Raw genomic sequence first — 25,420 nt, 5'->3', positions numbered from 1 at the left:
TGAACAGGTGAGTTGTATATAAATTCACCCTCAGTACAGTTGTCAGTCTCTGTGACGTCCCTACAGACTGTCTAAAACCTGGACGTAGTCTCAGTGTAAACATGTTTATTTCTGCTGTGAAGTTGGACATTTGGACATGGGGACTTATGGAGACTGACTCACTTCTGGAGCCAGCCTCAGGTGGACGTTAGAGGAACTGCAGTCTGGTTTCACTTCACTTGTCATCCTCAGTCGGCATAAACAAAATCAAATTAGCATCTTGTCTCTTTAAGAACATCCTCGTGTGTCCTGGTAGTTTTACGTGGACGTGAAGTCTCAGACTAATTAGTGTTTGTGATAGAAAGTGTGAGCACAGAGACGTTTTCCAGATATTCTGCAGGACCCATGTTTGATCTGAGAGTCTGATTTATTCCATGATGGGAACAGAAACATGTTGAGAAATGTTCCTGACTCTGCAGCTGCAGCATCTTATTATTTCACAGCACTGCCACCAGAAAACACATTTCTTATTCAGCGCTGCACTCGCGCCCACACCGAGGACGCCAATTGATTTTCACGACCCCGAGACCTTTCCCCTCGCACCGCCAAGTCCACCTTTGGCTTGAAAACAGAGGGATTGTGGGTAACTTTATTCATGTGTTTTCCACACAGCGACACGTCGTTTTAAAAACATATTTACACGTTTGGACGGAGCTGAGTCGGGCCAAGTTTCCGGGTTTGTTCTCGTCGTGTTGGGAATCCTCTGGAAGCAAAGTGTCTCCTTCAGCTGTCATTGTTTCTATATTTAGTGACTCCGGCGCCGGCTGTGAACGCATCCCGTCACATTCAGTGTTTCTACAGCTCCGTTATTTTAAAGGCAGCTTCAGACGTTTCCTTAAAAACTGTTCAAGCTTTAATTCATGTAAGAGGCGTCTGTCTTTCAGCCTTTTGTTTCACCAACCACTAAAAGTCAGCCCCACATTTACTTTATGATGCTAACTTATGTTTTGTCCAGCTCCTGTTCTGGCACGACGCCAGCCAATACCAGCTGTAAACCTCCTCCTCTTCTTCTTCTTCCTCTTCTTCTTCTTGGTGGTAGAAACATTAACAATCCCTCCGGTGTCCAAGCAGCCCGGGCTAATGAGCTGTGCTAACATTAGCTAACAGCAGCTAACAAACAGAGCTAACAAACAGAGCTACCATTAGCTAACAGCAGCTAACAAACAAAGCTAACAAACAAAGCTAACATTAGCTAACAGCAGCTAACAAACATAGCTACCATTAGCTAACAGCAGCTAACAAACAGAGCTAACAAACAAAGCTAAAAAACAGAGCTAACATTAGCTAACAGCAGCTAACAAACAAAGCTAACAAACAAAGCTAACATTAGCTAACAAACAAAGCTAACAAACAGAGCTAACAAACAAAGCTAACAAACAGAGCTACCATTAGCTAACAACAGCTAACAAACAAAGCTAACAAACAGAGCTAACATACAGAGCTAACAAACAGAGCTACCATTAGCTAACAGCAGCTAACAAACAAAGCTAACAAACAGAGCTAACATACAGAGCTACCATTAGCTAAAAGCAGCTAACAAACAGAGCTAACAAACAGAGCTACCATTAGCTAACAGCAGCTAACAAACAAAGCTAACAAACAGAGCTAACATTAGCTAACAGCAGCTAACAAACAAAGCTAACAAACAGAGCTAACATTAGCTAACAGCAGCTAACGAACAGAGCTAACAAACAGAGCTAACATTAGCTAACAGCAGCTAACAAACAGAGCTAACGAACAGAGCTAACAAACAGAGCTACCATTAGCTAACAGCAGCTACAGTCTAGTTAACTGTCCTGACACGTTGGAAAGTCGATTCAAGTTAATTAATCTCAGACTGAATCGTCATGTGACTTCATACGTCGCAGCGTGCTAATCGTGTGTCTGTAGGACGTGAATATTCAGACGTGTCTCCGGTGTCCTGCAGTCTGTCTTTGTCTTCAGTCTGTCCTTGTCTTCAGTCTGTCCTTGTCTTCAGTCTGTCCTTGTCTTCAGTGTTTTTACGTCTTCAGCCTGAACCTCCATCCAGATGTGATCTGATGCTCGACAACATAAAACAGAACGCTGACGTTCAAACCCACGTTATTCTTTACTCCGTCACTTCTTCACAGAACAAAGAGAATCAGCAGGTCAGAGAAGAACCGGTCCAGCTCCTCTGATAAACTCGTGAACGATTCCCCGTCTGCCGCCACGCAATTACGTTTGATTGTCTGTTATATGATTTCCCAATGTCACGTATCGCCCAGCTTCACTCTCCAGTTTTATCCTCGCTTTAACCCGTTTAACCGGAGGACCGAGCCGTGCAGTAAACATCTCAGCGGCCCTCGTGGGGCCCGGGTACATACAAACGCATCTCATTGCCCCATAAAATGAGATCTGTGCCCTTATCTGCACCAAGGTCCCCGTGTGGCTCCGTCCCTCCCACAATGAGAAGCAAGCGTCCACGAGGCCGGCAGATCTCGTCCACAGGCAAAGAGGTCCAATTACTTCGGTTGTCATGGAGCAATAAATGACAAATTAAGTGGCTGGCACCGAACACCGCTCGGAGGAGGCAGAATCAGAATACTAATGTCAGCTGACAGCGGCTGAAGAGGCAGCCAGAAAGTTTGGAAGGAAAAAAACAGGGAACTTTACCACACTGTAAAAAACACACTGTTGTTTCTACAGAAGAAATACTGTCACCGCTACGTCCAGGTTTTAGACAGTCTGCGGGGACGTCACAGAGACTACGTCCAGGTTTTAGACAGTCTGCGGGGACGTCACAGAGACTACGTCCAGGTTTTAGACAGTCTGCGGGGACGTCACAGAGACTGTCCAGTACTGTACTGTACAGTAAAAGGGTAATAGTACTTTTTATTACATATTTTAACCAAACCATCACAGTAAAACAAAATAAAATATTCCATTTAAATTTCACAGTGTTTTTCTGTATAATTAACAGTCTCTAATATAAAATACGACTTCATTCTGTCTTAAAATGTTGTATATAAATAAAGGTTACAGGTAAACACATTTCACGGTCTTTTACTGTTAAATGTTTTCTTAGAGTGCGTCTTTGCACTGACCTGGATTCAGAATAATTAGGCCTGCTGGTCTTTGTTAGTTGTGGTAGTCCGGTTACCTTCCTGTTATTTATAGACATAATAAACAGCTGTGTGGATCCGTGATCTTTGCTAAGACAGGCTGGATCAGGCATTGTAATCCTGTAATTAGCAGAGTATGCACACAGAATCTAATGAACCTGCTCTGCCACTTTTCATCACGTTAAAATCTAAACAGTCTGCAGCCACGCTGAGGCTGTGACGCTCTTTACTCATGTTGGTCTTTGTCTACCTGCAGCTCACCTGCAGCAGGTGTGCATGTGCCAGAAGTCTCTGAGCCTCCTCCTCACTCGCTGTTACTTGTTTTGGTGGACTCTGTGCTCTGACCAGACCCAGAGGCCTCGTCTGGTTTCAGCGTATTAGACGCGTCCATCTTTATATCTGTCCATGGGTTGAACCAGTTGGTGTTCCTTTAAACCAGTCTCAATCGTCTTGGGCACCACCAGCTCCTGATATGAACCAGTCGTAGACACAGCGTAGTATCTGCTCACTGTTTTTATATATAACAGGAAACGATATAACTACGCAGCAACCTGAGCAAAGAAAAATGACCAAGTCTGAACAAGCAGTCGTGGAGAACGGATCAACAAGCGTCGGTGGTCGATGATTCTGGGGTTGGTCCAGGATGCAGCCTTGCTTAAAGGTCCAGTGTGTAGTGGTCTCACTTCAAAGTGTAAAGGACAAACACTCAGTGTTTAGTTTGTTCTGGGCCTGAAAATATTAAAAGATTCTTATGTTCAGGTGATTCTACCTGCATGGAAACATAGTTATGAATATTATATTCCATGTCGTCCTCCTTCCTGTCGCTTCATCAAACTCGTTACCTCGTTAATTCTCATCGATTATCTAAAAATATCGAGCACATCTTGTAATCGATTACTTTTACAACCCTGCAGGCTTAAAAAAAAGAAAAAAGAAAAGGATGCACGGTGTCGAGGAAACAGAGAAAACACAGAGGACGCAGACACACTGTGATTTATACTGTACACACTGCAGACAGACAGGCAGACAGAGAGACAGACAGAGAGACAGACAGATGGACAGAGAGACAGAGAGACAGGCAGGCAGACAGACGGACAGATGGACAGAGAGACAGAGAGACAGGCAGAGAGACAGACAGACAGACGGACAGACAGACAGACAGACGGACAGACAGACAGACAGACAGACAGGCGGACAGAGAGACAGACAGACAGACAGACAGACGGACAGACAGACAGACAGACAGACAGACAGACAGACAGACAGACAGACGGACAGAGAGACAGACAGTTTTGTCAGGCTAACAAAACGTTTGAACTTGCGTCGCCTCAAGGTGACCAGGGAGATTCTGTCAGGAAACCCAAGGTGACGAAGAGAGAGAGAGAGACAGAGAGAGAGAGACAGAGAGAGAGAGAGAGAAACAGAGAGAGAGACAGACAGAGACAGAGAGAGAGAGACAGAGAGGGAGGGTGGAGGTGAAATGAAAGAAGGTGGATGAGATTCATTCATCTTAATAAATCTGACCATCAGCCTGATTTGGCTGCAGAGGAGGGAGCAGGGAGACCGTGTGAGGTAAACACAATGTTCACCTGTCTCACCTGTCTCACTGTCTCACTGTCTCACCTGTCTCACCTGTCTCACCTGTCGGCAGCAAAGCACAGGAAAATGCTGCAAAGCACATTTCAATTTGACTTCCCACAATGCCCGGCAGCACAGTTTATTATTCTTTAACAGTTCAACAATCTGTCACATAAATAAAATGACGCTCAGCAGAGCGAGCAGGACCTGAGGCTGATGTCCTGCTCTTTACACAGGTGAGGCGCTGCTACAGGTGAGCACCTGCACGAAGGCCGGCGTGCTCATGGCGTCCTCCTCCTGTACACGATGACACCACAGCCAAACCAAAGCTGTAAATCTCAGAGATCAGTTTCGTGCAGATGACAGTTTGAGAATACTTTAAGTTCCATCAACATCCGTCCTTTTGTCTGACGACAGTGACGAGATAATGCACGGCTCCGCACGCCGGCCTCGGCCATTTCACCTCCTCCTTCAATTTTCACTTCTCGTCACCGCGGATGAATCATCGGCGACGCCTCGCTCGGTTTAATATCGGCGGCGGAGGCTCGTCCCTCGGTGGAAATATCACGGGAGGCCAACAGCTGGCTGCAGCTCAGCTCTCGTCACCTCACATTTCCAGCCACATCAATACTGGACAAGTCTGTTCAAGTTCACAGGCTCAGACAGACGGCGTCCTCCAGGCAAACAACACGCAGAGTTTTATTTTAACCCTCTGCGTTCGATCACACGTAATCAACAGCCAGTGATTCCTCGTCAGTGTGCTTAAAGATTTACCGTGAAGGATCCTCGCATGATGACAGAGCAGATAAAACAGCAAAGACACTCACGTCTTCCACATGCAGCCCATTCTTTAGACTTATCACCATGGAAACTGGACAGGACTGAAGAGCCTGTAGCTCTGTGGATGGAGCAGTGAGACGACGTCCAACACTGTGACACCGGCATGAAATCTCTGAGCTCAAACTTCATCTGTCCGATGTTAAAATATAGATTCTGTGTCCTCCGGTTCAACCCGACCTGCTACACGGACCAGAAACCAGAAACCAGACGTGACAGTGATGACTCCAACATCAGCGACTCTGAGGATTCATGGCTGGAGTAAAGGTGGAGGAAAGGTGGATCACCTGTTCAACAAGTTTGTACTAACAGACTAAAACCTGGACGTAGTCTCTGTGACGTCCCCGCAGACTGTCTAAAATCTGGACATAGTCTCTGTGACGTCCCCACAGACTGACTAAGACCTGGACGTAGTCTCCGTGACGTCCCCGCAGACTGTCTAAAACCAGAGAGAGAACCAATCACGGCTCATCGTTGGCATCAGCCGTTAGAACTCCGGTCGGTGCGTTCAAGGACGCTCAGAGATGTGAGTGTTTGTTGTTGAAGGAGACAAAAGGAGTTTTCATGGTTCCCTCGGGTCCTTAAAATACCTGAAAGTTTGTGAATTTAAGCAGAATAAAAACAATGGGTCATTGAAGGTGAACTTGTATTTTTTGTTCAGCGATATAAAGTGAAGTATTCGCATGGAAACTTTGTTTCTTGGCAGTTTTCTTGCTGTGATAAACCTGCACAGCACTGAACAGCATCAGCGACTAGCTGGTGAACATAGTGGAGCGTTTAGCAGAGACAGATATTTCCCTGAGGAGCTGAAAGAAAAGAGCATATCAGACAGAAACTAGACTCAGTGAATGCTGAAGCTGCTCCAGATCTGCTGGATGTTTAAAGCAACAAGTCAGCCATGTTAAAAGGTTATCGTGATATCACGCAGGTTTAACTTCCTCTGACTGTTCGTGGGTTGAAGGTTAAGTCACTTTTGGAGTCAGAGGAGCTTCAACGCTTTACATCTCCACCCTCAGTCTCCTGTAAGTGACAAAGTTGTAGCTGCAAACTCAAACCGGCCTCGAGAAAGATCCCTCAATGACGGACCGACGAGTTTGGGAGCTTCAGAATCTTCAGAACTTTTCGTGCAGTGCTCGTTCTAAATATAGTCCCGTGGAAACAGTTTACACATGACTAATTACCTGCCTCATGCACAGTTCAGGTATTTGTCAGAGTTTTCCTTAATTAGTGGATTAGCCTCACTGCTTCATGTTGTTGTTTCTCTCCGGCGAGAGTGGAAACAATTAAACCAAACTTTCACTTCCTGTCACTTTCACTTCAAGTCAGTTTTGGCGTTTGTTGATTGACAGGAGCCTCAAATCAACCATGGTTGCTGCTGCTTTGCATCTCACCATGAATTCTCCAAATGTCGATGTTCTGGCTCCCATAACTGACAACGTCGTAGCTGCAAACCCAAACCAGACTCGAAAGATCCCTCAAAGACTCTGCAGGCTGTCAAATACAACCATAGTCCATTTTCTTCTGCTTATCCGGAGTGGTGTCCCGTCTCCTTCTGGAGGATCCTGTGGCGTTCCCAGGCTAGATGGGCTATGTAGTTTTTCAAGCAGGTTCCTGGTCTTCCCCAGGATCTTCTACCAGTTTACCTGAAACACTTCCAAAGGAAGGTGCCCAGGAGGATCCTGATCAGATGTTGAACCACCTCAGCTGGATCCTTTCGATGTGAACGATGTCCCCATCTCTAAGGTGTTGGAGTCCAGACACCAACAGAAGGAACTCATTTGTATCCGCAATCTCAGTCTTTTGGTCAGTACCCAAAGCTCATGGTCACAGGTGAGGGTTGGTCTGATGCCTGTATAACAGCACAGATCCCTCCATCTCCAACAGCACAACACTGTCTGTAAAATCTTCCCATCAAACAAAAATATTGCCCAACTTTTCCTGAAGCAGTCATCCGCACAGTCAATGTGCATTCAGTGTGAAGCGGGGTGATTGTATTATTACCATATCCATTAAACACACGTCTGTCAGTCTATCCTTTCGTATCTTTTCTTCCTTTTTGAACTCGGTGGTAAATTATCTGTGATGTGCAACATTAGCTCAGGATCTCATCGGGACAAAGGGAGGCTGATAAACTCCAGAGATCCATTAGAGAATGAAACAGCTTGAAACAGACGCACTGAATCTTTCTTTGAGTGGAACTGACGACGTCTCTCATGACAGACTGTGTTTGGTTTGTTGTTACTGTCCTCGTATCTTTGTCAGAACATGGTGCAATGCTCCGTCCAGGAGGAGTTCAAGTATCTCAGGTGATGGAAAAACTGAGCGTGAGATGGACCGTTGGGTTGGTGCGGCGTCTTCGGTACTGTGGACGTTGTACCGGACTGTTGTGGTTCGATCTTCCAGTCCGTCTACGTTCCTCAGCCTTAGAGATCATCCGGGGGAAGCTTGGAGTAGAACCGCTACTCCTTTGCATGGAAAGGATCCAGCTGAGGTGGTTGAACATCTTGATTAGGATGTCTTTGGAGGTGTTTCAGGGAGGTCTAACTGGTAGGGGAACTTGCTGGAGAGGGACTACATAGCCCATTTAGCCTGGGAAAGCCTTGGGATCCTCCAGGAGGAGCTGGAATGGGTTCCTTGGAAGAGGAACATAAATGAATGCAATGAAATAGACGGATGAACCAATGTTCACCAAATCCACCAAGGCCTGAGGGAATCATCAGTGTCTTTAGCTGCTAAACGATCAGCTAGTCTCTAATGATGGACACATGAAGATGATTCTTTGAGATGCTCAGAAAACCAAAACAAGGAGCTGAAAGAAGCCAGTGCAGAGTCTTTGGGTTCATGTGTTTAACAGACAGACAGTCTCATGTTAAATATTGATTACAGCAGCTTTAACTGCACAGAGGAAGTCCAGCTCTGTCTGCTTTTCTTCCCCAGGCTGAATTTTGTGGTTTTGCTCGTAGCTGCTCAGTCCTGGAAAATAAAAAGATTTTTCTTGGACAATCCAAAGCCACAAAAACACATTATTATTATATTTTCCCCCTGTGAAGCGCCTCTGCAGCCGAGAGGCCAAATGAAATGAAACCAGCTTCATACATTCAAAAAAAACCTTTTTATAAAACTCAGTTTGAATTAGTTTGGTGTCGCACGTCGTGTTCATGTCAGTGGAGCATCTGGCACACGATCAGACTGGATTTCATTCAGTCTCCGTCCGAGCGCTGCAGATATTCTTCTGTCATGAAGATTATTGAAACTGCATCAGCACATGGAGATATTTAGCCCTCGGCACGATGAACGCCAGAGGATGAAAGCGGCGTTTATCTCTGCGATGTTACATAAATTAACTATGACGCTTAAAATAAATTTGGAGTAAACAAGTGCGACCTCAGGTTGACATATTTATGCTTCCTTTTGTCCTGATTGAGGCTTTTAATGGCTGTTTTGACAAGCACACACTGTGTGAGTGTGTGTGGGAGTGTGAAACAGTCAGCGAGGGAGAATGAACCGAACTGTAGCTGCAGCAGCTGCACATTTCTTATTGTATTCCCAGCGCTGAAGGAGGATTCGTGTGTGCGTCTTATATTTCTTGGCATCCGTATTCAGGCTGCTTCCATGTATGCACATCAGAAAAGACTCCGCGGTGACTCATAAATCGTCCGTCCAGTAAATAACAGTAAATCTCGGCGTGCGTTGCCAACATTGATGAGCAGAAAATGGGATGAGCAGCATTAGGAGGAGATAAATCCTCCACATCTGAAGGATTATAGTTATTTTGACAAACGCGCAGCTCTTTTCAAATAGAAATGTAATTACATGCTGAATATTAAAGTCAGCAAAAGACGATCTCTCTGGGATTTGACAGTGTGCAACTTTCAAGACGCGAGTTTGACGCTCGCAGCGAGGATTATTGAATATGTTTTATTGTGCAGGATTCATCCTCGCTGCATCGGGCCTTAATTAAATCTACTGACCGCCCGTTAACGAGCTTCACAATCAGGGCCCTCGTGGACATTAGCATGCCGTTCAGCGTCCACCAGTGTGTGGCCTAATAGACGGCGATGATAATAGAGGCTTGTCTGTGCGGCGTGCACCGCCGGCTGAATTATCCAGCTGACAGAGAGCAGCAGCGCAGCGCAGGAGGCGGAGGATGTTGTTAATATGCCAATGAGACGCTCGGGCCTGCCGTGCCAGTCTGAGGCGAGCTGGCATGGTGCAGCTGCCGATCACATAATTGGGAATCATTTAGCAGCAGCTTGACCTACATTCACAGCAGAAGAAGGAGAAGAAGAAGAAGAGGAGGAGGAGGAGGAGGAGGAGGAGGAGGACCACCTATGTGAATGTTTTCATTAGCAATCCAAAGCTAATAGCCCGGGAGCTCGGATTAATTGAGAGTTGCTCTCGTCCTGTTGAGCACGTGCAGTGAAGAGCCGTGGAGGATCAGCTGAGAGCCGAGACACACTTTTATGTAACGCTGAAACGTGGCAGTGCAACCAGGCGGCAACCTCTGCAGTTCCTCTAACGTCCACTTGAGTCTGGCTCCAGAAGTGAGTCAGTCTCCATAAGTCCCCATGTCCAAATGTCCAACTTCACAGCAGAAATAAACATGTTTACAGCCTGGTACAAAAAACAGTTTTGGTCTCTGTAGCTAATTTCCCCGTTCATGACAACTGTACTGAGGGTGAATTTATATACAACTCACCTGTTCACATTATATTAAGGCTTAAAGTTATGCAGGATTAAGAGCGTGGACGCTTTGATTGACAGGTGGAGGACGATGTCCAGACAAGGCTGACGGAGACGTTTGTGAACATTCAGGAGGAAGTTCAGACGTCAGCGTGGACAGGAACAGGATCAGCTCCACGTCTCAGCGTCGCACAAGAAGAAGAAGAAGAAGAAGAATAATAAAAGCCTTTTTGGCCGGCCGAGCAGAGAGCGAGCAGGCGTTCAGTTTAATCAGGAATATTGGGGAAACGTTGGCCGTTATGTTTGCAGCTCTTAGCGGTGAGTCACTGGCCGGCTGCCAGCAGAGCTGCTTCAGGCTGAGCGCTGCCCGAGGCGTCCATCAGCGTCTCCTTTCCATCGAGCACCGAGCTCTCACCGGAGAACTCTGAAGTGAATTCACATCTCTTGATTACGACGAGCGTCTAACAACAGATTGATAAGTCGTTATTCTGTGAGCGGCTGGCCGCTGGCCAAAGTGACGGAAGCAGCAGCCGGCGTCTTTAAACTGTGAATGCAGACAGACGAGAGAGCGACACGAGTAACCACGATACCGTACCAGACAAAGTATCACGATACTGTACCAGACAAAGTGTCACGATACTGCACCAGACAAAGTACCATGATACTGTACCAGACAGAGTATCACGATACTGTACCAGACAGAGTATCACGATACTGCACCAGACAGAGTATCACGATACTGTACCAGACAGAGTATCACGATACTGTACCAGACAGTATCACGATACTGTACCAGACAAAGTATCACGATACTGTACCAGACAGAGTATCACGATACTGTACCAGACAAAGTACCACGATACTGTACCAGACAGAGTATCACGATACTGTACCAGACAGAGTATCACGATACTGTACCAGACCAAGTATCACGATATTACCAGACTAAAGTACACGATTACTTAACCAGACAAGAGTATCTACTGTCCAGAATAATGTACCAGACAAGTATCACGATACTGTACCGCAACAAGTATCAAGATATGTACCAGACAAAGTTACGATACTTCCAGACTCAATCATATCACGATACGGTTCACGCACTGCACCGAGTACCACATACTGTACAGACAGACACGTGTACCCAGACAAAGTATCACGATACTGTACCAGACAAAGTCTCACGATACTATAACCAGACAAGTATCACGATACTAGTAGCGACAGACCAAATGTACGCGAAGTTCAGTACTGTACCAGACAAATTCACGCACTATACCAGACAGAGTATCACGATACTGTAACGCAGACAAAGTACCAGATAGTACCAGACAAAGTACGTTCACGATACGGATACAGAACAAAGTCGTCAAGATAATCAAAAAACCAGACAAAGGATCAGATACTGTACCAGACAAAGGTTCACGATACTATAAATACCAGACAAAGTATCGACGATACCTAGTACCAGAACAAGTATCACGATACTATTACCAGACAAAGTATCACGATACGTACCAGACTAAGTACCAGACAAAGTATCACGATACTGTACCGACAAAGTATCACGAACGTCAGACTAATCCACGATACATACCAGACAAAGTATCACGATACTGACCAGACAATATCACGAATATACCACCAGACAAGTAGCACGATACTGTAACCAGACAAAGACCACAAAGTACACGATAACGGTCACCAGACAAAGTACACATACTGTACCAGACAAAGTACACGCATACTATAAACAGATCAGTATCAGACAAAAAATACAGACAAAGTATCACGATACTTTGCACAGACAAGTACCACGATACTTACCAGGACAAAGTACGCACGATACTGTACCAGACAAGTACACGATACTATACCAGACAGAGTATCACGAACTGTAACCAGACAAAGTATCACGATACTGAAAACCAACAAAGTATCACCTGATACCATACCAGACAGAAAAGATCACGATACTATACCAGACAAAGTACCACGATACTATACCAGACAAAGTACCACGATACTGTACCAGACAAAGTACCACGATACTATACCAGACAAAGTATCACAAAACTATACCAGACAAAGTATCGCGGTACTATACCAGACAAAGTACCACGATACTGTACCAGACAAAGTACCACGATACTGTACCAGACAAAGTACCATGATACTGTACCAGACAAAGTATCACGATACTGTACCAGACAGAGTATCACGATACTATACCAGACAAAGTACCACGATACTATACCAGACAAAGTGTCACGATACTGTACAAGACAAAGTATCATAGTTCCGTTTATCTGTTCGAGTTCAGCAACACGTCACTGTCGCTGTTTAAAATGTGTAAAAAACATTAAATGACATAACTGACTGGAACAAAAGAAATCTCATGAATCACAGACAGACTTGGAGTGTCTGCCCTCAGCACAACAGAAGCACTGAGATCCTCGCCTCGGGCAACGCCACAAATTATTTACCACCACTCCTCGTCCGACGCCGTTAAAGATACAGCAGATCTGCTGCTGCTAATGTTGAGTTTTTACAGTGTGTCATAAATCCAGCTCTTGGACTCACAGCGTGATGCAACGTGTGTGCTGATGCCTCGAGGCCGAGGCATCAGCACACACGTTGCATCACGCTGTGAGTCCGGTTAACGTGCATCACGTACATAAAGTCTCTGAGTTTTTACAAAGGTCCAATCACAAACTGCAAACGGAGACAGAATCCTTGACGTTGATGCATTTCACTGCAGAGAGAAACATAATGATAAAAAATGAGGAGCCGAGGTTTAAATCAATCTGCAGCAGAAACACAGAGACACGACACACAGGAGGACAACAGGCTGGAAAACACTCAGAACAAGTCTTTTATTCTCAGAGGAGGTCTGGATCATGTACGATTTAGTACTTTGTTTCATGACAGTCTGTAGGACGTCACAGAGACTACGTCCAGGTTTTAGACAGTCTGGGGGGACGTCACGGAGACTACTTCCAGGTTTTAGACAGTCTGCAAGGACGTCATGGAGACTACGTCCAGGTTTTAGACAGTCTGTGGGGACGTCACGGAGATTACGTCCAGGTTTTAGACAGTCTGCGGGGACGTCACGGAGACTACGTCCAGGTTTTAGACAGTCTGCGGGGACGTCACCGAGACTACGTCCAGGTTTTAGACAGTCTGGTTCTGGGTTATTTCTGTCGGTTGTTTGGTCCAGAAAATGTTGAAAATGTTCTTTAAACGTCTCCTGAACGTTTTCCGCTCACTGTCTAAAGAAACCAGAAAACATTTAAACATTTGAAGTCTTTTATTGTCTCGGTTCGTGTTGTGGTCCCGTTGGATTTGGGTTCTTGTTCTTGGAGCCAAACTGTTGCAGTAATTGGAGGAAGCACGTCCACCATGTGGACCTCCCAGATCAGATCAGACCTCGTCCTCCCGCCGTCTTCTGAGCTCGTTCTGCATTCATGAATGTTTCATGACGTCGCGTGCAGAGTTCAGTGTTTCCAGATAATCTTCCTATTAAAGCAAGCGACCTCAAACTCGACCTGACCAGATGGAAACTGAAATCTAACAATCACTGCATCAAATCAGCCTTCATGAATCCAGAACATGTTCTACACATAATGTCACAACTAGACCAAGACCAGCATGAGTCAAGACCAAATCCAGACCAGGACCAGACTGTAGAGGTCGCTGACATGTGGCTAATGATCGTGAAATCTCTTTGGGTTCGGGGTTGAAGAGTAGAAAGACAGATTGCTAATGTTCAACATTCAAGACCAGGACAAGACATAGACCAGAACCAGGACCAGACTGTAGCTCACCTGTCTTTATGCTCTCTCTCTTTCAGAGTTTCAGATTCAGGTTTACAGTCTGCCGCTGTGTTTTTCCTCTTGGACGCTGTTTCGTGGTTTAGAAAGCCAAATCTCCTGACGAGATCTGGCCGTCTTGTCTTCCCACACAGCTTCTCGTCCCGTCTCCCACGTTCACTTTCTTGGACAGAGATGTTAAAGACAAGAGACCAGTCTCAAGACTGAAAGACTGATCTCAGGTTTGCAGGTTTTATAATAATCAATAGGATTTTAATGCAGCGATCACACGGACCATGATGCAGCTCTTCCACTTTTAATTGAAATAATTCAGACCGCAGCAGCACGTAAAACTAAGACGGCTCCTTGAATCAGCAAAGTGCTTGTAATGTAATAAGCACTCTCTCCTAAATGGAGCCTTGACTCCATTTAAAAGAGGGCAGAAATATGTGTGCACTCTTGCTTAAGGCTTTCATCTTGCATATAAATCACTCCGGCTCAGAGTGGGTGTTTGAGCGCCGCACACTTCAGGTCTCGGGCGCGCTCTGTATCAGCCAAGGCTGCATTAATGACCGCTGTGCTGCGATGAAGCCAATTTCAGACGTTCAGAGAGTGGATGGAGCGTTCACACGGCTCATTCAAACTCTTTGTGCACCGGGATCGAGGATCACTGTTAAACCTCTTCCTTCCCTGGAACAGTGAAATATCAAAATAAAACACTATGATTGATTAATTCACTTCCTCATCTGATATAAATTTCTTAATAATTGATATTTCTTTGATTGAAGTAGTTGGTCCTGGTTGTTTACAGGGCCGTTTCCAGCTGTTTGGGGGGCCCTTATTTTGTCAATCTCTAACATCCAGATTCCACCGGGCCACTGGATTTTCAAAATAAAACAGACAAAAGAGAAACAAATGTAGCATGTTTAGAAGAACACGAATCAAATCTGAGAGAAACAAATGTAGCATGTTTAGAAGAACACGAATCAAATCTGAGTCAGTGAACAAAGTTTGTCTGTAGAAACGTGGCAGTGCAACCAGGCGCCAACCTCTGCAGTTCCTCTAACGTCCACCTGAGGCTGGCTCCAGAAGTGAGTCAGTCTCCATAAGTCCCCATGTCCAAATGTCCAACTTCACAGCAGAAATAAACATGTTTACAGCCTGGTACAAAAAACAGTTTTGGTCTCTGTAGCTAATTTCCCCGTTCATGACAACTGTACTGAGGGTGAATTTATATACAACTCACCTGTTCACATTATATTAAGGCTTAAAGTTATGCAGGATTAACAGCGTGGCTGACCAGAAGTGTCTTACGCGTTTCCTCTTCCTGTTTCCTGTCCAGATACCGCGGCAGCTGAGCGCTCTGGCGTCGTACAGGTGTGAGCCGTCGGTTCTGGATTTCTGCCATGCTCACCTGTCGCTGCACCTCAACATGGGCATGGAGCCCCCGACCCAGGCGCCGGGAGGTCCGAGGCCAGCCAGGTACCACTCGGGCCTGCCCTCTGAGCCTGTGCTGCCCTCCCTCCTCCACCACCAACACCACCACCACCACCACCACCACCACCTCCTGTAGTGAGCTGGCCCACGGCGAGGCTCTGTGTCCACGTTACTGCACGTGGAGACGTTAATGTTCCGGAGCATCGCGGTGCCGAGGCCGCGGTATCGATTCGAAGTCCTGACCTCCCCGACCCGCCTCGTCCTCAATTAGCAGACTCTGGAGGAGGATGACGATAATAATTGAATGATTTTGTTGATCTTATTAAACACATTCTCCTCGCCTGGAACCCGGACGCCTCTCTGCAGCCGAGCAGCAGAACAAACAGAGGGAAAGTTTCTTCATGTTTTTATTTGTGGATCGCTCGGACGTGTCCGTGTGTCGGACGCTGAATGTTAGAATCAAATGTACAGCCCGACTTCATGAATGATTCATTAAGGATTAATTTAAGAGAAACAGATTTATAAAGAACTCTCTTTGTTTTTAAATATCTGATCTGTGCACTCATATATCTACATGTGTGTGTGTGTGTGTGTGTGTGCTTTCTACGAGATGTTACATTATAATATATGGTAAATAAACTGTGTAAACGACCAGCGCCGTGTCATTCATCAGCATCAACGTCTGATTAATAAAGATGTTTTTATCGTCACGGTGACGTAACACTCAGCTGAACAGACTTTTTAAAGAAAAATAACAATATCCAATTAAAATGTGATATTAACGACGGCAGCAGCTCTCTGCACCAACACGGGGAAAAACTAAAAATGTGAAATAATTGGAACATTTGTCAGCCTGGGAATTTAGTCAGCACAGATCGTCCAGGAAGGTTTTTACATCAGCAACTCACATGTTGAAATGTTGGACACACACACACACACACACACACACACACACACACACACACACACACATTATTATTACTCACATTCATAAATACAAACTGAGTTTATCTGCTTTAATTAAAGGGACAGTTCAGATTATTTAGCTGCATTTACCAACTTGTTTACGACAGGAAGCTGAATGTGCACGTCAAAGCAGACTTCACTGACAGAACCTCAGAACTCAGAGTATCTGAACCTCTGAACCTTCAATCAGCTGACGGCTGCACAGGTAAACGTAACGTTACCGTGGACGCTTCAGTTTAGAAACTAACATGAGTCCAACTGACTCTGGATCAGTACCACAAACAACGTGAACTGTCCCTTTAAGCAGCAAACGTTAGAGAGCTACATGTCCTGAAGGTTACATCAGACAGGAAGTCCAGGTTCTGCTAATGTTCTGTTGGGTTCAAACTCGTTAGCAGAGCTCGTTAAGTCCTCCATGGGGGCCGGCGCTCGCTCGCTCTCATTCACCGTCTGCGTCGCTCAACCCGAATCAGATTCAGAAACTGCTTCATGAAACAAAGTCAGAACACGGCAGGTCCAGTCTCAGAGTTTCGACAGTCTCTGTGTTTGGAAATGAAATATTTCTGATAACAAGGATGTGAAGTCTCCGTCCAGTGGTCCAGCAAACATCTGAAGCTGACAGTAACAGACGGTTTCCTGCTGTTCCTCCTCAGTACAGGAGACAGATCTGCTTATGACACATGACAGACTCACGCTGACGAGGATTCAGCGCTCTGCAGCCGACAACAGTTTAACCAGTGATGGATGGAGAGACACTGAGAGAGGACGAGGACGAGGACAGATCCAGAGTGTGGACACAATGAGTCAGGATCCTTCAGCTGAGAAACATTCTCTATGTTTGCAGGAAAATAATTATCACCCACGTCTTCCCCACAGACCAAAACCTGGACCTAGTCTCTGTGACGTCCCCACAGACTAAAACCTGGATGTAGTCTCTGTGACGTCCCCGCAGACCAAAACCTGGACGTAGTCTCCGTGACATCCCCACAGACCAAAACCTGGACCTAGTCTCTGTGACGTCCCCACAGACTGTCTAAAACCTGGACGTAGTCTCCGTGACGTCCCCACAGACCAAAACCTGGACGTAGTCTCTGTGACGTCCCCACAGACTAAAACCTGGACGTAGTCTGTGTGACGTCCCCACAGACTAAAACCTGGACGTAGTCTGTGTGACGTCCCCACAGTCTAAAACCTGGACGTAGTCTCTGTGACGTCCCCGCAGACCAAAACCTGGACGTAGTCTCTGTGACGTCCCCACAGTCTAAAACCTGGTCGTAGTCTCTGTGACGTCCCTGCAGACTGTCTAAAACCTGGACGTAGTCTCTGTGACGTCCCCACAGACCAAAACCTGGACGTAGTCTCCGTGACGTCCCCACAGACTGTCTAAAACCTGGACAGAGTCTCTGTGACTTTGACTGTCTCAGACAAGTCCTCATGGACGTTTGAGGGACTGCAGTTTTTGGCACTTGTGTGCTTGATTGTGTTTGAACATGTTGAAAAGGATTGTGGGCGTTTCACTTGCTCCTGAGTCTCTGCGAGCGTGAACAGCAGCTTCACCTTTGACCCTGAACGCATCACGCGGTCGGTTTCCGGTGATTCAGGTGAGGGTTTAAAAATAAAGCGGCGGTGTGGTGGAGGTAATCTCACAGTGTGGGCACAGCAGCACTGAGGCTCTCAGGGGAAATCAGGAGCTTTCACAGCTGCCCTGCACAGCAGGAGCAACACAACTCCTGAAATGACAGAGCGACGGACGGAGACGGACGGAGAGACGAGAAACTCGACCTCGAGTCTGAACGCTTCACCGTGAACTCGTGGGCGTGAACAGCGCCTGGAGCCCAGAATGAAAACAGATACACCTTCACCTGCAGAGCATGTGTTAGCTTCATCACATCCATATTCACCAAGTCCATGTCTGATGCACAAAGACACAAAGTCTGACACACAGAAAATAACTGTCAGGAAGAACAACATGTCCCAAGGTCTCTGCGTTACCTCCACACCTGAGACAGGATCCGACATAAACAACCTGCCGAGGACACGAGACAGCTGTGGGGACGCCACAGAGACTACGTCCAGGTTTTAGACAGTCTGTGGGGACGTCACGGAGACTACGTCCAGGTTTTAGACAGTCTGTGGGGATGTCACGGAGACTACGTCCAGGTTTAGACAGTCTGCGGGGACGTCACGGAGACTACGTCCAGGTTTTAGAACAGTGCCTGTGGGGATGTCACAGAGACTACTTCCAGGTTTTAGACCTTCTGTGGGACGTCACGGAGACCGTCCAGGTTTAGACAGTCTGCGGGACGCCACGGAACTATGTCCAGGTTTTAAGACAGTCTGCGGGGACTCACGGAGCACTACGTCCAGGTTTTAGACAGCTGCGGGGACATCACGGAGACTAGGTCCAGGTTTTAACAGTCTGCGGGGACGTTCACGGAGACTACTCCAGGTTTTAGACAGTCTGGGGACGTCACGGAGACTAGTCATAAACGGAACAGAGGACATGGAGTTGGTCTTTCGTCCTTATAAAATCACATTTCCAGTCTAATAGATTATACAGAACACATGATGAATCAGAGTCTCAGCCTCTCATCAGTTCCCTGCAGAAACAAACTTCACTTTGAAACAATAATCCACAGTCGTGTCATCATCAGCATTATTGGATCACTTTAATATCTCAGTCCAGGAGAACCCGGGCTTTGCCTTGATTCCACAATTTCCTGTACAGAACACGCTGAGGCGTTAGAACCGGGTCAGCGCGGATGACCCGGGCGGAAGCAGAGTCTGCTCAACAAGATGAAGTTTGAAAATGTTTGAGGCGGCTCTTCAAACAAGTCTCAGATCCCCCCTCCCTCAGAAAACACAAATCAATCATGCTGAAGACGTGTGGTTGTTTTGAAAGCTGAACGACTCACAGACACAATCTGATGGTTTGTGTCGTTATTTTCATGGAACTTAGTTTAATCAGTTTAGCTTGTCTCTGGAAAACCTGGACGTAGTCGCTTCCCGTGACGTCCCCGCAGACTGTCTAAACCTGGACGTAGTCGCCCGTGACGTACCCGCAGACTGTCTAAAACCTGGACTAGTCTCTGTGACGTCCCCGCAGACTGTCTAAAACCTGGACGTAGTCTCCGTGATGTCCCCGCAGACTGTCTAAAACTGGACGGAGTCTCCGAGACGTCCCCCAGACTGTCTAAGTCCGAAAACCGACGTAGTCTCGTGACGTCCCGCGGACGGTCTAAAACCTGGACGTAGTCTCTGTGACTCCCCGAGACTGTCAAAACCTGGACGTAGTCTCCGGGACGTCCCAAGACTGTCTTAAACCGGACGTATCCTGTGACGTCCCGCAGACTGTCTAAAACCTGGATGTAGTATTGCAGTGACTGTCCCCGCAGACGTCTAAAACTGGAGTAGTCCTCGTGACGTCCCCAGCAGACTGTCAAAACTGGACGTAGTCTCCGCAGACTGTCTAAAAACCTGGATGTTACGTTAAGTCGCTGTGACGCCCCACGCAGACTGTCTAAAACTGGACGTAGTCTCCGCAGACTGCTAAAACCTGAGCGTAGTCTCCGTCATACGTCCCCGCAGCTGTCTAAAACCTGAACGTAGCTCTGTGACGTGCACGACGTCACCCGCAGACTGTCTAAACCTGGACGTAGTCGCCGTGACGTCCCGCAGACTGTCTAAAACCTGGACGTATCTCGTGACGTCCCAGCAGACTGTCTAAAACCTGGACGAGTCTCCTGACGTCCCCAGCAGACTGTCTAATAAAACGGGACAAGTCTCTGTGACTTCCCCGCAGACTGTCTAAAACCTGGACGTAGTCTCTTTGACGTCCCCGCAGACTGTCTTAAACCTGGACGTAGTCTCCGTGACGTCCCCACAGACTGTCTTAAACCTGGACGTAGTCTCCGTGGCGTCCCCGCAGACATGTCGTCCTGTCTTTATACCGTCAGTGATTTCTGTCAGCTCACCTGTAGCTCAGCTGACGTGAGTCTGGGAATAACGGAGGTAAACGTTGAGCTTAATGTTTCCGTTGAGTGTTAAGTGTTTTCTTCTAAAGGTGTTACATGTCTGTCTCTTGCATATTAATTATGCCGGTCACCACGCGCTGCTCGGTGCACAGATTGGTATTTGTACTGCGGGGAGAGAAAAAAGGTTGCTAGGCAATCCATTGAGATCTAAGAAAAGGTCTGCATGAGATGTGGAGACGGAGAGCTGGCAGTTGCTGGGTGGATTGCATGTTAGACAATCAAAGTGGCACCACGCTGAGCCGGGTGTTTGCTTCCTGTGCAGACAGGTGGCTGATATCAACAAGTTCATGAATGAGTGTGTGGTGGGCTGACTGGTGTTCAGGTGCTCGTCTCTGTCAGGAAAGCTGCTTCAGGTTCAGCGGCGACGTCGCACGACGCAGCAGATTGAGTTTAACACACCGGTGTGGCTGCGTGCCCTGCAGACTGTGAGGACGGGATTTATGGCTGGGAAGACTGTAGCTGTCATGTCCCTGCAGCACCACCTCCTCCACCACCTCCTCCACCACTGCTCAGCATCTCTGCCAAGGCGCAGTTTACTCTGCCAGCACTGCCCCGTGCATCCCAATGAGCCCGCATGCATTGAAACGGCTAATGTTACAGCCTCTCATCATGTATCCGGGGATACGAGCTCAATTAACTCAACATTAGCGCCGTCAACGGGGATCAAACACACACACACACACACACACACACACACACAGGCCTCGTGTCCGTAATTACAAACTCAAAGAGCAGTATTGGGCCGATGTGATTGATCGCTCTGATGTTGGGTTTCTTTGTTTCACACCTCTCATTTTTTGCCTGTAATCCATCTTTCAGTGTCTGTGCGCAGGCTGGGGCATTAGGGCTGATCTCTGGGAGCCAGGAATAAAACCAGAGGATGCTCCATCAATTCTAGCTTTGCTACACTGATTTACATCTCCCTGGCAGAAGGCACTTCATGACTTGCAGAAATCCAGCATTTCTTTTTTTTCTGCTTATTTTCTACACATGGCTGAGAAACGATCACTGCAGGTTTAATCGAGAGCGTCAAAGAAAAGTGACGGGAACGAATCTCTGACTTAGTCAGAAAATAATTAAACCGCCTCGTTAACGAAGATGCTCACTGACAAACAGAAGAAGTTTCTGAGGTTTGTGTGGAGACACTTTAAGTTAGTTTAAATTAAAATGCGTCCGAGATCCTGTCGTATCGTGTAACGTTAGCTAGGAAGTATGTGAATGCTAACGATAGCTCTTGCGTTGTGTTTCCAGTTGCTGAGCGATCAGCGCGGCGTTACACAGAAATGACTTGTTTCAATATCAGAAAATAATATTTATAAAGTCCAGAAGAGACGTACGATTAAATCAGTTTATCCTCATTCAAGTTAGCGGAAAGCTTAACACGAAGTTAGCAGCTCAGGCCGAGGTCTCTGTTGTGCTTATTTAGCTTGTTTTAGCTTTTTTTTTTTTTTTTAGCTTGTTGTTAGCTTGTTTTTAGCTTGTTTTAGCTTTTTTTTTAGCTTGTTGTTAGCTTGTTTTTAGCTCGTTGTTAGCTTGTTGTTAGCTTGTTGTTAGCTTGTTTTAGCTTGTTGTTAGCATGTTGTTAGCTCGTTGTTAGCTTGTTGTTAGCTTGTTTTTAGCTTGTTGTTAGCTTGTTGTTAGCTTGTTGTTAGCTTGTTTTTAGCTTGTTTTTAGCTTGTTGTTAGCTCGTTGTTAGCTTGTTTTTAGCTTGTTGTTAGCTTGTTTTTAGCTTGTTTTAGCTTTTTTTTAGCTTGTTGTTAGCTTGTTTTTAGCTCGTTGTTAGCTTGTTGTTAGCTTGTTGTTAGCTTGTTTTAGCTTGTTGTTAGCATGTTGTTAGCTCGTTGTTAGCTTGTTGTTAGCTTGTTTTTAGCTTGTTGTTAGCTTGTTGTTAGCTTGTTGTTAAACTTGTATTTAGCTCGTTGTTAGCTTGTTTTTAGCTTGTTGTTAGCTTGTTGTTAGCTTGTTGTTAGCTCGTTGTTAGCTCGTTGTTAGCTTGTTTTTAGCTTGTTTTTAGCTCGTTGTTAGCTCGTTGTTAGCTTGTTGTTAGCTTGTTGTTAGCTCGTTGTTAGCTCGTTGTTAGCTTGTTGTTAGCTTGTTGTTAGCTTCGTACAGTTTGTCATGAATGGGGACTGACTCACTTCTGGAGCCAGGCTCAGGTGGACGGGATGTGCTGTTTGACGGACACGGCACATACCCATACATACATATATATAATAATATATAATATATAATTACATGTTGCGTATCCAGCTGTGCGTGCGTGTATCCCTGATGCAAACAGCTCTGAGCTCTGCAGATGAAGTGTAACAGATGTGTCGTCTCAGTTTCTGTCCACATTTCTATAAAAGCTCTTTTGGGAACTGACTGCTCGGTTTGTTGTTAATTAGCTCAGAGAGGCTGCTTCGTTAAATATAGATGATCAGTTCATTTGACTAACGTTAATTAAATCAACATCTCACGATTAAAAAAACATATGGACGAATTCTTTTTGATGTTTTATCGCAGTAACAAAGAGCGAGTACGAGCAGCAGAATGTACTCCAAAAGTAAAAGTACTCATTCAGTTAAAGTCCTGTGTTTACTGTAGTGTATTTATATTTTATATATTTCTATATATGAAGAGTTCCTGTGTCAGACTCACTCGGCTGTAATTTATCATTTTGCAGCAGTCTGTAATACAGCAGATGTTTGTGGCTGCTGTGAGGCAAAGTTTAATAAATCAGTTCATTGCGGACACGCGATGCCGCCCTCGGTATTACACACAAACAACATGCTCCGGCAAAAACACGGAGGATGAAAACAGTCCTAAAGACTGTCTTCAAGACTGTCTTTAAGACTCCACAAACACAACGCAACATTTGTATTCCTGAAGGATTAGAAGAGTTAATCTGCTCGTTTACAATCGCTTCATGATTTTAAATGATTTTAAACGAATCGTGCGAGTCTCGAGAAACAGAAGATTAACTGTTGATTAATTAATATAAATGTAATTAATGATGCAAACATGAAAGAACAAAAAGTTCATTATGTGTTTATGTTAACGGACGTCACAGAGACTACGTCCAGGTTTTAGATAGTCTGCGGGGACGTCTCAGAGACTACGTCTCAGTCTGGATCAGTCTCTGTTTATTTTTCCAATCTTCAGGACGGCTGGTGACATTTCACAGGTAAGTGAAATGTCACGTCCAGAGGTAAAAGGAAGTCAGCACAGTGTAATCTATTACTCTGAGCTGAACACAGACGAGAACAGGAAGCAGTCCAGGAGCTCAGCTGGACTTTAACGTCTTCGATGACATGTAATGGACTGGGCCGGCGGACATGTTTGTAGTTTTAAGTCATTTAACGTGCGGCTCTTTAAATCGTCCGACCCGTCTCAGCTTTGCAGCTCTGAAGCTGAGCCGCTCTCTGACAGACGGGATGTTTCGGGTTTGATTGATTTCCAACTTGATCTATCTTTGCACCTGTGCTCGGCCGCCTCCATCACCCTGAAGAAATGCAGCCGGAGCTGATATCGATTTCTGTTCCTGAAATCACTTCGAGGAGGACGACACACTCTCTGCTCTCACTGTACCAAAATAATTTCATCTCTCCAAAATGGTTTCCGATATTCTCTATTTCACAAACCCATTTCATTCTGACGGGACATTACGGAGGAGACGGAACACGGAGCCAACGACACTTTAAGAGACAGAGACCTGTTAAAGTCCCCGAGACGTCCCCGCAGACTGTCTAAAAACTGGACATAGTCTCCGTGACGTCCCCTCAGACTGTCTAAAACTAGACGTAGTCTCTGAGACGTCCCCTCAGACTGCCTAAAACCTGGACGTAGTCTCCGTGACGTCCCTCCAGACTGTCTAAAACCTGGACGTAGTCTCTGTGACGTCCCCACAGACTGTCTAAAACTGGATGTAGTCTCCGAGACGTCCCCGCAGACTGTCTAAAACCTGGACGTAGTCTCTGTGGCAGCTGATTAGCACTTGTAGTAACGTAAGATGACATAATAATAAAAGCAGCTCGCTCTAACAGAGCGGCGTCCTCGTTCTCGTCCTCGTCCTCCTCTCGGTGTCAAAGTCACCTTTGGTGTCACCGCTTCATGGAAAGCTGCCCGGTGACGAGCTGCCAGGTATTAAGCATTTTTAATCTCACTTAATCTCCCCCGAGTTTCATCCAACCTTCCACGTTGAAGGAGTTAAAACTTTATGATTTGTGATTCTCATCCTTCTTTCCTTCGTCCCTCGAGCTGAGATCAAGTGTGCATGTTTGATTTCACTGTATTTAGTCTGAACTGGGACACGTGAAGCGACCTGCATGGAAACTCTCGTGCAACGTTTCAGGTCTTGGATTAGCAGCAGATAATCCCGTGTAATGATGACAGAATATGTCCCCAACATAAACTACATCTCCCATCAACACGAGTTTCCACATCAGAGTTTAACGAGGGCAGAATATCTACAAATAAATGTCCAAGAAGAGAAACACTGACGTGCTTCACGGAGATGAACCGGTTTGTTTGGTGTCATGAGGGTTGATCTCTGATCGATGGAGTAACGAGAGTTCATGAAGTTTGACATCAAATAAAGATGTTTTCATTCATCAGGATGTTTCTGAAGGCTTCATCAGACCGTGACCTTCAGCACCTTCACAGTTCATGGTTCTTTCAAAGGAGTTCAAGTATCTTGGGGTGTTCACAAGTGATGAGAACACTGAGCGTGAGATGGACCGTTGGGTTGGTGGACCGGACCGTTGTGGTTCAGATGGAGCTGAGCCTGCAGGTGAAGCTCTTGATGTTCAGGTCCATCTACGTTCCAACCCTCACCTCTGGTCATGAGCTTTGGGTAGTGTCCGAAAAGAACGAGATCCAGGATACAGGAGCTTCCTCAGCCTTAGAGACAGGAGGAGGAGCTCGGAGGAGGTCCCAAAGGAGCCAGCTGAGCTGGTCCAACATCTGATCA

At 46.0% G+C, this 25,420-nt stretch overlaps 1 protein-coding gene across 4 annotated transcripts in view; it reads left to right on the top strand.

Moving 5' to 3' along the window:
• LOC104928809 (leucine-rich repeat transmembrane neuronal protein 4) overlaps positions 1–16,121 on the top strand; it is a 31,043-nt gene extending 14,922 nt beyond the window's left edge. Inside the window, exon 3 of one of the 4 annotated variants that reach the window (XM_019273193.2) lies at positions 15,375–16,121. In XM_019273193.2, coding sequence (XP_019128738.1) covers positions 15,375–15,605 — 231 coding nt within the window. In that variant the 3' untranslated portion in view covers positions 15,606–16,121. Of the gene's footprint in view, positions 1–10,352; positions 10,998–15,374 lie in introns of those variants that run through there. The other 3 variants (XM_019273195.2, XM_019273194.2, XM_019273196.2) reach the window with 3 other exon arrangements.
• Positions 16,122–25,420: the final 9,299 nt, after the last annotated feature.

This window comes from Larimichthys crocea, chromosome III (genome assembly GCF_000972845.2).
Source record: "Larimichthys crocea isolate SSNF chromosome III, L_crocea_2.0, whole genome shotgun sequence".
Classification (NCBI taxonomy): Eukaryota; Metazoa; Chordata; class Actinopteri; family Sciaenidae; genus Larimichthys; species Larimichthys crocea.
This window is presented reverse-complemented; position numbering and strand designations above follow the sequence as displayed.